This window comes from Medicago sativa, chromosome 1 (genome assembly GCF_051527215.1).
Source record: "Medicago sativa cultivar Bolivia chromosome 1, Bolivia_mono, whole genome shotgun sequence".
Lineage (NCBI taxonomy): Eukaryota > Viridiplantae > Streptophyta > Magnoliopsida > Fabales > Fabaceae > Medicago > Medicago sativa.
In genome coordinates, this window is record NC_140749.1 from 35,098,108 (window position 1) to 35,112,446 (window position 14,339).

Genomic DNA, 14,339 nt, shown 5'->3' on the forward strand with positions numbered 1-14,339 from the left:
CTACCGTTGGGTTCGTGATATATTCAAGACATTAGACATTATCCAGACACTCACTCCATCATCACCATCACCATTTTTTCTCTCAAAATTTCACTCTCTCTCTAAAAAAAACTCTACCAAATCATCCAAAAAAATTTCCACTAAATCACAAGTAAGTTATCACTTATGCTATTGTCATACATTTTAGTTAGTATATGTGTTTATATGTTTATAATTTTAGTTGTTGTTTAATTATTAAATTTTGAATATTTGTTTTTAATATAGTTATATTTTGAATATTTTGAAAGTTGTGTATCTAGAGCCATATTGAGTTTTATCTTTGAGGAAGCAAAATGATCCAAAACATTTGGTTTTGCTAAGAAAAATTGCAGTTGTGTGATTAAGACATTGTACGGGTTGCCTTGTGCATGTATTCTTGCTATGAAGATAAAATAAAAATTGCCTATTCGATGGGATGATATGGACCTTCGTTGGCAAAGGTCACATGTATGTGGAGAAGAGGTTGATGATGACTTTTTTGCGATGGCGCATTGGAATGACATTCAAGAACGTCTCAAAAAAGTCCCTTACAAAATGAAACTCCACATCAAAGAGATGATGCGTCAACTAGCATTTCCAGAAGACAATGTTGTCTCCACCTCCAAGAAAGGTGGTAACCAGGGGAGCAAAGAAAATGGCGAGGTCTACACCAAAAGAGTCATCTACGAGTCGAATCTCATCTATGTGGGAGCGTGTTGATTCCCAATTTACCGGTAGCCAAGCGTCGCAAACTAAGTCATCACTTCCAAAGAGGAAAAGTGCACGTATTGACAATTCATCGCGCTCATCGGTTTCAACACCTACCATACACCCGGATCCGGATTTACCATACATTTCACAAATGACAAAGATCATGAGACCTTACATTGAAAATATTGTGAATGCTAAAGGGGATGATAATTGTGGATTCTGGGTCATAGCTAGATACACGGGTATGGATGAGGAAAATTACGTTTTAGTTCGTAGTGCACTTATTCATGAGTTGAAAACTAATAAGTGTGACTATTTGCCGATATTTGGTTCGGATGAGCGTTTTGAATATATCATGACTGGTTTACACCCTCCAACAAATAGTGGTGGAATTGCATACATAGATAAGTGGTTGCCATTACCGGATATGGGTCACATTGTTGCAACTTATTGTTACAATAAATTTGATGTTCACTTGGTTTCACACGAAAGAGGTATATGTGAGATTCTTTTCCTAATCTGAGGTGCTTCACCACTTAACCCACATGCCCACATCATTTGTCTTGGTTTAATTCCTGGATATTTTCTTCATGTTTTTATGAAAGAAGGTTGTCCTATACCACCGTCTTGTAGGAGTGGAAGAATCACAAGATTGGTGAGGATGAGAAATGAGAGTTTGCATTTTTTGGATAGACAAGGTTTGTTCAAAGACCTCATGTCTAAGGAGCTGAAACCGCCGAAAAAACCAACAAATCATCTCAATCCAATTTATTGTGACACTCCCACTTCCGTAAAACCAAAAGAAAAATTTGAAGTAATTGAAGAAGATGAAGATGATTCTCTATCAATCGCTAGTTAGATAGGCTATGAGACTTTTTTTGTCCATGTTCATCCTTTTTTTGTCGATATTACACCGACATATTTTTTCGTGGTCAATTATGTAATGCCAATTTTTGTGGCTAATATCTAACTAACATTATATAAATATATGACTTTTTGTTTATGGACAAAACACCGGCAATTTTATTCGTTACTGTTATCGCTCACATTTTATAAAAATATATGCTTATAATTATTCAACTATTTATTTTATCTTTCATTTGTTTTTTCTTCTTATATTTGTTATTCCATAAATTTTTGTGAAGTGAAACATGTCTCAAGTTGCACAAGTTGAAGTTGAAGCTCATGTCTGCCCTGAAGAAGACGATTAACGTCTTTTTAAACCTTACCAACAAGTTGGATGAGTTGAAGGCACAACTTAACAAATACTTTGTCCATCTTGGTGAAAATCAAAGAACATATCATGTATTTGTATAGGTGCCATCTGTGAATCTGGTGGTGGATAAAGATGAAGGTAGTTGGAAGACCGCTTATTTTCCAAAAGTTATCCATGAGGATGGCGATGTAGATTACATGTTTTAGGTTAATGGTTGAAAATAACATTTTACATCTTTATGTCCGCTCCATTAATGGTGTAATATGTTCCAATTTGTGTTCTGCAATGTTGCATTTTAATAAAGTTTAATCTTTTGTGGATTGTGTATTTAATGATGAAATGATGTGATTTGGATCAATTATAAGAGTGTATTGATAACGGGTCATTAATGACTTGGTTGCGTGCATTAAATGTTGTTATGCTGCTATATCAGAATTCAACCTGAGTTAACTCACGTTGGTGTTCTGAACGTGACTTAACGTATGTTGGCGCAACATGAGTTAACTCACGTGGAGGTTAATTCTGGAAGTTTGAGGTTTGAATGAGTAAAAATGCTTGGGAAAAGAGAAGTTTTCCAATTTATATGAGCTGGACCGACCAGTCTAAGGCGGACTGGACCGGTCCGTTTTACATCTCTATCCTTAATAGAGATATTTTCATTAAAAAATTATAAATAAATAATTTTTAGACATAACCCATTAGAACTCGGGATTAAAAAGACAATCAGGGGCGAATCTAGACATTTGGTATATGTGGGGCTAAAATTTTGAAGAAACAATAATGCAAACTATATTAAAAATAAAAAATAATATTGCTTGATACAATACATTACAATGAAAAATGTCTCCTATCCATTTGTTGAAAATGAGCTAAAATAACATCATTACTAGTTGTTAAAAGAACATCTCGTTCTATATAAGTTACAAGACAATCATTGAGCCACTGATCACCCACTTATTTGTTTCCATAAGTTTTACACAAAGATCTGAAAGTTCTTTCAACTTGGCAAATTTTGGGTCAGATTGAACACTTATAACATAATTCTTAAGTTGATGACGTAACGCCACTTTCGGCACATCTATAAAATCATTTGAAGAAAACTCCGTCATACTCAATAATTTGTTCACATCAAAAGTTGCAAATGACTTTGTGGGACTCAAACATGAAACACATTGTAAAAATTCAGCATTTTCTTCACCAAACCTAGCATTGAGCTCTTACAACTGCAAATTTAAAACACTAAACAAACAATCATTCTTATAATGATGCAAGTTAGAAACACTAGAAGTTGAAGAATGTTGTCTAAGTTTCTTCCTTTGCGCATACGGTGCATCCTTATCAGGCACATAAATATATCATGTTTATTGCAAATTTTAATAACTTTAGATATAAGTTCTTCTCATCCCTCATTCCTCATTTCTTGTGATTGTTTTTTGGTATCATTTGACAAGTAACAAAACATTCAAAAGATCTTATTTTTAACATATATTTTATTTATTTAAACAAATTAAAAATAGGAAAATTGCATGTAGGATTTAGCCCCCTCAAGTGCATCCGTCCCTTAAGACAATGCTTAACATTTCACATTATTCATAAAGATATACATCATGCTATTTCTTTAAAGGAGAATGTTAACCAGTGCCCCCGGGCATTGGTTAAGCACCAAAAGAAGTAAGTTTTTATTAAAAAAGTAATGTAATTATTACTTGATAAAAAGTCACAGTTTATATTTTCAAGACAAAACTTCTATTTATAGATTCCTTAACCAATACCCTCAGAGCACTGATTAACAAGACCCAATTGGCTTCAATACATGTTGTCATTATTCGACAATGATGTAGAGGGAGATTCTAAATGATAAGAAATCAAGACATTAAAATATGCATCGATTTAGAATCTCCAACCATATCACCGAACAATGACTATATATATATATATATATATCACTAAAATTCATGGGACAACTCCATAGTAAAAGATGGGTCCTAGAATGTGAGTTAAACAATAGTATACACTCCTATTTTATAGGTACATGTATGTCTATGTTGTCTACCCACTTTTGATGTGGGACTTGCGAACTACTGTTATTCGCTTCAAACATCCATTTCATAGCAAATCATTACTATTGCAGCCATATGATATTAACGTTAAGGTTTTATTAAATGATGATAGAAGAAATAGTTTGAATGAGAAATCATAAGTTTCATATCAGAATTGAAAATTGATTTTGAACTTAAACCCTTTTCAACAATGGTCATTTTCCAGCTTTACAATACCAAATCATTAACTAGTTATCAAATTTTAGATCAGGCTTAAAAAATCTCAATTTTTTATTTTTGTCAAGTATGATTATTGTGACGTTGATGTTGAAATATATTTGAAAGGTATCATGATTTTGTATAGACGATGGTCAACGTTTTACTGTATTCTAACATCAGATAATTCATATGGTGGAGGCCTGCACAAATCAATACATTTGCTGTTAAGTGCTAATTAATCTTTCACTATTCTTCTCCTTACGTGACCCAATTATCCTGACCTTACTTTGATGTAGCTGACACTATTTTCTAAATAATTTTGGATACAACTAGATAAAATTCGGAGTTCTTGTGGTTTCTTTCAATTCATTGATTAATATTCGTAAATTTTTATATACATTTAGTCACACGGTTTGTATTTCGCTTCGGTACGTGGAACGAATATGAATACGTGGTTCGCAACTCTCGAAGAATTCAGTATGTGTAGGGGTATATATAGTCGGGTACGCTATTTGGGTTTACGTTAGGTGGATACGCTATGAGAGCTCCTCTTTAACCAAAACTCGGGTTGTGAGGGTTAATTTAAGGTTCGTTTAATTCAACAAATTATGCTTGCAAGAAGCATGAATGATGCCATTTGCCTTTTGTAGACGAGAGAAAATGAGGTATGAATTTGCAGAACCTGCCCATGTAGATTATAAGCACTATGAGAGGGAATCAAGGAAATATAATTGGAATACAGAGGTATTGAAAATATTGAGATATACAAATAGTCTCACATCATATATTTAAGAAAAATGGAAAGGAAACTATGGAGGAGCATATTATTTCATATACTCACAGTGACAAAGAGTCACCCTTGCCTTTGTATTGATGGCACAATTTTTCGGTCACCAAGTGATTAGTTCGTCAGTTCTTGCTTAAGTGAATTTCAAGACGAATTTCATGCGAACCTGTTTGCGCATCCACCGAATTTTGTGACTCTTTTATTTTCTCAAAACAAACTATGGCTGCAAAATTGCATACAAGAATTCAACTTAAGTTTTTCATATAATAGTAAACTATCACATTTGCTTCAATTCCTTCTTGCAACTGAAATATACAAACTTAGTTCCTCTTATGTTATGTATTTTTTGTTTGAAGAATTCAACTTATGATATAGATATAAGTTTATGACTCTTATAAAGACCTTGTTAGTATTAATAATGATTAATATCAGTCCTTTAAATTGTTCCTGTCTGTAATGTTGCAGACGTTAGCATCAGGAGAGCCGGATTTGAAGAATGTGACCCTGAGAAGTTAGTGGAATGTCTGTAATGTTGAAGAGGTTAGCATCACAATCAGAGGCGAAGCCATTATTAGACGGATGGAGAGCGAGATAAACCAATCATTGACAAGCTATCTCATATGCATCTACACTCTTGGCCTTCTACTTGCTCTCCTTTCCGGATCATTCGGATCTGCTGCCATCTGTCCTTGCAACATAACATATTTTGGCTTTTTGTGTACGTTACCGTTTGCATACGTGACATTACCTTCCCCGTTAAGAGATGGATAATCAGCCTGTAATGTCAACCAGTTGTCCCATGTAGCCTCTGCCTTCATGAGTCCATCACACTGCAAAAGGACTGGCTTGATCAATCGACCGGTTCTAGGGACTGTGCGATGCTGCAAAATCCGTAAAGGCACGGACAGTGGTCCATGTTCATTCTGCTGCAGCCGGGGTAATGATAGATAGGGAATTGAATGATCACCCTTACAAGGTTTGAGAAGAGACACATGAAAAACATGTTTATCTTAGCACTCGAATGCAATTGAAGCTAGTAAGCCACACATCCAATCCTGACCACAACAGGATAAGGCCCAAATTACTTGAGACCCAATCTATGATTCATTCTCCAATGTAAAATTCTTATCAGTAAATTTATTTATGAAGACGTGAGCTTTGGACAGGTTCAACTTGAGTTGCTGCAGAATTGTGTCTCTCTCAGTCAACAACAGTTGCACTTGCAGGTTTGGCGGGTTCAAGGCATTGTACATAACGACTAAGACCAGTGGGGTCCCTTCCGTAGGCATCCTTGAACGGTGTCATAGAAATACTACTCTAGAACGATGTATTATACCAATATTAGGCCCAAGACAACAGCCGAGACAAGGACTTGGTGTCCGACCATGTGAAGCAACATAAGTATAATTCTAAATATTTTTCACGCGCTTTTGACTAACCATCCGTTTGAGGATGATAAGAGGTGCCGATGGCCAAAGTTGTGCCGCTTAACTAAAAAAGTTGTTACATAAAACGATTTGCAAACACCTTGTCACGATCGACAATGATGCTTTGAGGAATACCATGAAATTTCTCCACAGAATGCATGAAGGGTTCAGCAACCGCAACCTGAGAGTTAGTATAATAAGACTTCAAATCCGTGAAATGTGCATATTTCAAGAAATTGTCAATAAATACAAAATTGACAATGAAGCCATGTGAAAGTGGCATGCTTGTGATGACGTACATAGCCACATCTTCCCAAATCTACATTGGAACTAGTCTTGGACCCGCGCGATGCGCAGGCGTATAATTCTTTTCTTTTCTTTCTATTTTTTGTTTAAAAGTTAAATAATTGTAATTATCTTATTCTTATCATATTCTTATCTCGTTAATCTCCGTCATATTCTTATCTTATCATAATAGTGTTTGTTATTTTCTTATTCCCGCAACAAAAACGTGTATTAGGAAAATACTTGTCATCAAATTAATTGGCAAAAAAATGACAGAAGAATAAAACTGCAAGGAGAAATTAACCTACCCAAAATTCAAGGACGCAAGACAAATGAAGCATTAGAGCAACCACATTGGAGAACCCATTTTAAGATACTTAAATGGGTCCCACGTGTACAAATTTTACACAAATTTCTAATCTCAGATGCATCATGTAACTGGTTTGTTTTAATCTTATGTTTGTTTAAGTTATGTTTTCTTGCCATTAGCCTTTGAGGTTATCCATTCTCTTATTCTTCCTCTGCATAGTGTTTAAATACATAGCTAGTTTCAATGCACAATTTTTGGTTTTGGTATTCAACAATTTTTTTGGTGAAAGTGTCACTTTGGTCCAAATTAATTGAAATACATATCGGGACATGTAAGGTAATACTGTGGACCAGTTATTTGCTTCTTCTAAAGTGTTTAAATCATCTCATAGAGTAAGAGAGTAAAGTGATCAGAAATATTAACTATTAACATTAGTGGAGGAGCAAGAAATTTTAGATTGTGGAGGCAATATTTATATACTATAATACTAAAAATGTTATTTTACCGAAAAGAAAAATAAATACATATTATTTGAGATTGTTTAAGATGAAAGTAAAATAAACACCTTACAATAATATATAAATAAAAGAGAAATAATAATACTTTTACAAAATTACTCTTATCAAATATTAACATATTTACGGTTATATAAATACAAAGTGGAATAGGCAGGTATGAGCTCGACTTTACAGGTTATTTGTATGTACTTAATAGGTTGGTCATGTAGGCCTAAGAGACATTTTCAATATGTACTTAATAGGTTGGTCATGTAGGCCTAAGAGACATTTTCTCTGGCTCTAGTTTGACCTTTTTTTGGGTAAAAGGGCTCTAAAAAAGTTTTGGTCTTATCTGTTAAACAAAAAAGATTGGCCTGGCCTGATGTAGGTTAGGTTGTAGGCCGGTCTGACCTATTTCCACCCATATTTGAGAATAGTGCAACTATTAATATACAATTAGAAAAAGTAATTAAGATTGCATTAAAAATTGAAATGATCATTTAATTTTAAACAAAATTTTATTACAAATGGATCACTTGTAACACAAGAAATATATATTATGATTTTTTTTGTCAAGTAGCCTGATGATTGAAGCTCACATATTTTAAATGTGGAGAAGTGGGTTGTCCGAGATTTGAACCCCGACCCCATATATTATGCAATGTCCCTATCAATTGAGTTAAATTCATAGAGAATATATATTATGATTAATGGATCAATTTATCAATAAATGGGATATTTTTGACTAATTTTACTTTGATAATATGAGTATTTTTTTTACTAACTAATGGGAGCATGAAGTAGGCTTAACACCATTGATTATATACTAGAATTAAATTATTAGTGGAGGCACACCCACACAAGAGCATATGTAGCTCCGCCACTGATTAACATATAAATCAATCATTGATATTATATATGTGTATAATAAATCACATGTCGTGACTATATTTTGTATGATGTTTGTTAACAATTTAATACCACAACCAACTAGTTTAATTTTTGTGATTTACTCAAGGGGGTTTTATATTTAAAAACGGAGGTAGTGTAGCACTTTTTGTGCAACCGTCTTCATTTAAATCATGTCATTTTTTTTAACAAAGCAAAGAATTATATTAAATAAAAGAGAAATGGTATTTAAACATCCATTTTTTAACAACTTTTGTGACAACCCTCTCTCTCATACTTTCATTGTACTTTTATTCTCTCTCTTCCTTTTTCTCTCTCTATTGTTATTGTCCAATAAGAAGAGAGGAAAAATGTTGTCACTAAAAGTTGTTGGAAATTGGATGTCAAAATATCATTTCTCTAAATAAAAGTGTTACCTCTAAATAAAGAGCCCTCTACAAAAACACCAATATTTAGATTTGTGAAATGCTAGCAAGTACCCTCAAGACACTTGTTTAGAAGTTTAAAAAGAAACTTTGTCTTGAGAATAATACATTCAATGTATTGAAACTTTAAAAAGTAATTTTTTTCTACATAAAATTATCAATTATTTAGATTTTTGAATCCTTAACAGGAAACTTGTTAGCAAAACCCTTTAAATTTAAAACACAAAATGCATTTTCATTTTCTACCGAAAAATTGTTGAAAAAAAAAACTTAAATAGATGGATAAATATGTAAAACTAACAAAAAATTATCTTCAATCCAATGGCTCTTTGCTAACAAAAATAAAATTACAATTGTTTAGGTCCTATCCATTTGTGTCTCTGAAGATGGAGGAATAATAAAAACTCTCTTTCTAACACTTCACTTCTCACAAAAATGAAAATTAATTAATTGTGAAAAAGAGAGTATGTTTAACATTTTTCATGAAAAAATTATAGCATGCACATAAAAGTTTTTATTTATAATGATTTATAAATGGTTTTAATATACACCATCATTACTCGGCAACAATTGATAAAAGGATTTTATGTGATGATGCAATTAAGGCATTCAAAAAATGCATCCACTTAAAATCCTCCACACAATTGTCCGAGCAATGACTAGTATATACAACAGAAATTCATGGGACAACTCAACTGTAAAGCATGGGTCCCCGAATGTGTGGTAAACAACAGTATGCACAATACTCTTTTATAGGTACATCTATGTCTATATTGTCTACACACTTTCGATGTGGGACTTTTGTTGAACTATACTTATACCTCTTCCTTCCTCTTTAATCATGACTATTCCAACCATATGATATTAAAGTTAAGTTTTTATTAAATGATGATAGAAGAAATAGTTTGAATGAGAAATCATAAGTTTCATATCAGAATTGAAATTTGATTTTGAACTAAAACCCTTTTCAACAATGGTCATTTTCCAGCTTTACAATACCATTTCATTATTTAGCTATCAAATTTTAGACCAGGCTTAATTAAAAAATCTCCAATTTTATTTTAGTCAAGTATGATTATTGCGATGTTGATGCTTCAAATATATTTGGAAGGCATCATGATTTTGAATAGAATCAGCAACTTTACAGTAGTCTACACATATGATGGAGGTTGGGAAAACCAGCAACTTTTTTTCCTTCATCAACATATGTATATCTTATTATATGATTCTTGTGAATGAATGCCAATGGTTTGTGTAAAGATTGAAGTGTGGCCAGCACAAATCAATACATTTGCTGTTAAGTGCTATACAAGTATCCTTCACATGTCATACAAGTATCTTTTAGTGAAATAAAAATTACTCTAAGGCTGTCAGGCAACTTGGACTATTTTCTCCATAATTTAGGATACAACTAGATAAAATTCTGGAGTTCTTGTAGTTTCTTTCAAGGGTCAACAATAATTTTAGTTCATATTTGATCTTGTTCATTTGATGATCAAAAATGTGCCAGCCATATAATATAGTTCCAATTATTTTAATTTTAGTTCAGTGATTGGCTGGTTCGTCAGTTCTTGCTTAAGTGATTTTTATGACGAATTTTCATGAACTGGTTCTCATAAGTACCTTGAACTGGTACATGCGAACCTATTTGCGCTTCCACCGAATTGTGTGACTCTTATTTTCTCAAAACAAAATATGGCTGCAATTGCATACAAGAATTCAACTTATGTTTTACATATAACAGTAAACTATCACATTTGCTCAATTCCTTCTTGCAACTGAAATACACAAACTTAGTTCAACTTATGTTTCTTTGTTTGTTTGAAGAATTCAACTTCTGTGAAAGATATAAGTTTATGACTCTTATAAAGACCTTGTTAGTTTGTTGGGAGCCCCTAATATGGACGGTGCACCTGTGAACCCTTCCACTTTTACCTGATACAACCAGTTGTTGTAACATTTGTACGGAAGAGGTAGTGTTTCACATCAGGATTATTTCTGTTTTAGCAAACCATAATGAGGAAATAACCCTTTTACTTTATCTTCCTCCCTTAATATCTTGTTGGCAACATCAAATTCTCATTCTCCATGGCAAACAAGAAAAAGGAATGAAGAAGTATTTATATAGCAGACCAATATCCAATTAAATTTATATGCAACTCCAAATTAAATGAAGTATATTTTTGTCAAAAAAATATCAATTAAATTTCATTGTATGTGACTTCAGTCTCCAACACTCATTTTAAAGCTCTAAACTTCTTTCATGGACCGTTATTGTTATCACCACGAAAGAAAAAGAATCTCAACCCTTTCAATGACCAGTAGTTTATAATAGTTATGTAATGAAAGGAAAAAATTGATTAACAAAAATACCTTTGTCTAGTGAAATTGTTCCTGTAATGTGACTTTAATCACTCATTTTAAAAGAAACATTGTATTATTTTCATGCTGAGAAATTAATTAGTGGAATGTGTACAGGAGGGATGGAGTTGAAGGATCACAATCAGAGGCGAAGCCACGATTAGACGGCTGGAGTTGTAGAGGGAGAGAAAGTGAGATAAACCAATCAATGCCTAACTATCTCACATGCATCTACTCTCTTGTCCTTCTACTTGCTCTCCTTTCCGGATCATTTGGATTTGCTGCCATTTGTCCTTACAACATAGCAGAATTTGGCTTTTTGTGTATGTTACCGTTTGCATACGCCACATTACCTTCCTCATTAAGAGATGGATAATCAGCTTGTAATGTCAACCATTCTTCTCATGTAGCCTCAGACTTCGTGAGTCCATTACACTGCACAAGGACTTGCTTGATCAACCGACCGTTGCTAGGGCTGTGCGATGCTGCAAAATGCGTAAACAGTTGTCCATGTTCATTCTGCTGCAGCAGGGGTAATGTTAAATAGGGAATGGAATGATCACGCTTACAAGGTTTGAGAAGAGACACATGGAAAACATGTTTTATCTTAGCACTCGAACGCAATTGAAGCCAGTAAGCCACGCATCCATTCCTGACCGCAACAGGAAAAGTACCAAGTTAGTACCAATTGATGATTATTTCAGAGTGAGACTGAATGTTGGCGATTAACGAGGACTATTAGACAATCTTAAATTCCAACAACCGCCTTCTCTTATCAGCAGGGCCGTCTTAACAAATTTGTTGGCCCTGTTTTAGTTTTTAAGGATGGGAAAAAAATAATGAAATTTTGGGCCCCAAAAGACTAAATAAGGCACTAAAATAAAAAATTATTGATAAAAAGTACTCTAGGTGGGAGTTGAACCCACTCCCAAACACTCAATCAAAGGCAGGTGTGCCACTGAAGCACTGTGAGCTGTTTAAAATATTTGCGCATTAACTCTATATAAATATTAATTAAGTGCCTTACATATAAAAAAAAATATGTTTTGGGCCCCAAAAAAATCGAGGCCCGGTGTCATAGCCCAGCCCTGACGGGCTATGGGCCGGCCCTGCTTATCAGCAAATTTCTTCTTGAGTTTTGAACAAGTTCAAGCAGCAGGCAATGTGAATTTTTTCAAACCATTTTGTCAGGTGTAAGTAATGTTGTCATATCATTAGGTATATATACAAATATATATTAATTCTCCTTTCACTCAAAAGAAGTATATATACACATTTGGATACACATTTGAGCATGAATTACAAACAAAAGAGCACTGATCACACAGTTTTTCATTGAAAAAATAAGAAAGAAAAGCACATAATTTTCACTATATGTCACTAAATGAATATCAGTGAAATCAAAGGGACCAAAAACACCCTAGTAGACAATATTTTCTCGGACTTGAAAGAAATACCTCTCAGATTAATTGGGGAAAAATAAACAGAGAAGAATAAAATTGCAAGGAGAAATAAATCCATCCAAAAGTCAAGGACACAAGACAAAACAAGCATCTCAGACAATGAAATATGACTCCAAAGTAGAGGTTCAAAGTTCAAACGCACATGTCCACGAAATTAAAATAAGGGCAAATGAATTAAAAAAACCTTGAAATGTGATTGGTCCAAATTAATTGAAATACATGTTGGGACATGTATGAATAAACCAATTGTTTGTATTATATATATCCATGTGTATAATAATAAATCAAATTTTGTGACTTTAATTTGTATAATGTTAACAATTTTATACCACAACCAACTTGCTTAAGTTTAATGATTTACTCAAGGGAGTCTTATATTTATAGACATAGGTAGTGTAACATTTTTCGTGCAACCTGCCTCCATTTAAATCATGTTATTTCTTTTAAATAGAGTAAAGAATTATATTAGATAAATTCTTTAACACTAATTGGATTGAAAAGATATTAGTTCATTTGTGACTAACTAATATAAAACTCTTTATAATCAATTCTTTGTCCTTTACAAATTTCATATACATTAATTTATTTATAAACTAATGAAAATTTATCTTCAATCCAAGGTCACTTTGCTAACAAAACAAAAAAATTACACAAGACCCTATGATATTGGAACATTTTTTTTTAATTTAACGTTCACTCTTTTATTGAATAAGCTCATAAAACTGAGTTAGCATTGTTCATGAAAATATTACATCATGCACTAAATTTAGAGTAATGATATTTGAACAACTATTTTGGTACAATTTTTGGGACAACTTTGTTATTCTCTCTTCTCATTGGTTAAAAAAATGGAGAGAGAAAAAGGAAGAGAGTAAATAATAAGATAATATAAGTATGAGAGAGAAAGTTATACAAAAGTTATACAAAAATGGTTGTACAAATATCATTTCTCATGATTTAAATTGGTTACATTAAAAAATGTATCTACATAGAATCCCCAACAATGTCGCCCAACATTGACAAGTAATATACCCCTACAACTCATGGGACAACTCAATTTTTGTGGTATATGCAGTGCTGTTTTATAGATACATTTTTGTCTATGTTGTTTACACACTTTCGATGTGGGACAACTTCTGAACTACCATAATAGAATACAAACATTATACATACGTGCCTCTTCCTTCCTGTTTTATAGGTCCCTTACTTCATATTTCACGAAATGGCTTCAACGTAGTTTCATATTTCATTCTTTCAAAAAAAATAAAATAGTTTCATATTTCACGAAAGCTACATGAACCCAATATTGAATTGAAATATCCACAAAAATTGATAGCTTTTTTCAAATTCAGAACCCCTTTTATTCCTTTCTGGGTTTATTCAAACCCTCAAATTTCAATATTTTTCTTCCCTCGTTCATGGGTTTTTCTCCTCGATCATAAACAAACAATGATTTTTTGATAGTATGAAGGAGTTCAGCTCCACAGTTCCTCGTTCTATTTTATCATTCATGTTTTCCTTGATTGTTGAGTCCTCGGTTGATAGGAGTTCAGGTTGGGATAGTTTGTTTCGGGTTTTTTGTTCTGTTGTTGTGGTGGTTTGATGAGGCAGAAACTATGTTTGGAGAGGTAACAAAAGTAAATAGGGATGGTGTTGTAGTAGTTGTTGATGA

General features: G+C 33.1%; 1 protein-coding gene and 1 pseudogene across 1 annotated transcript; one reads left to right on the forward strand and one right to left on the reverse strand.

The window, feature by feature from the left end:
• The first annotated feature begins 673 nt into the window (after positions 1–673).
• On the forward strand, positions 674–2,151 carry LOC146954575 (uncharacterized). The gene is made up of 3 exons (XM_085745121.1): positions 674–1,223; positions 1,338–1,543; positions 2,047–2,151. The coding sequence occupies exons 1-3, from the start codon at positions 674–676 to the stop codon at positions 2,149–2,151; spliced, it is 861 nt and encodes a 286-aa protein (XP_085601247.1).
• Positions 2,152–2,773: 622 nt separating this feature from the next.
• On the reverse strand, positions 2,774–6,700 carry LOC146954576 (uncharacterized; annotated as a pseudogene).
• Positions 6,701–14,339: the final 7,639 nt, after the last annotated feature.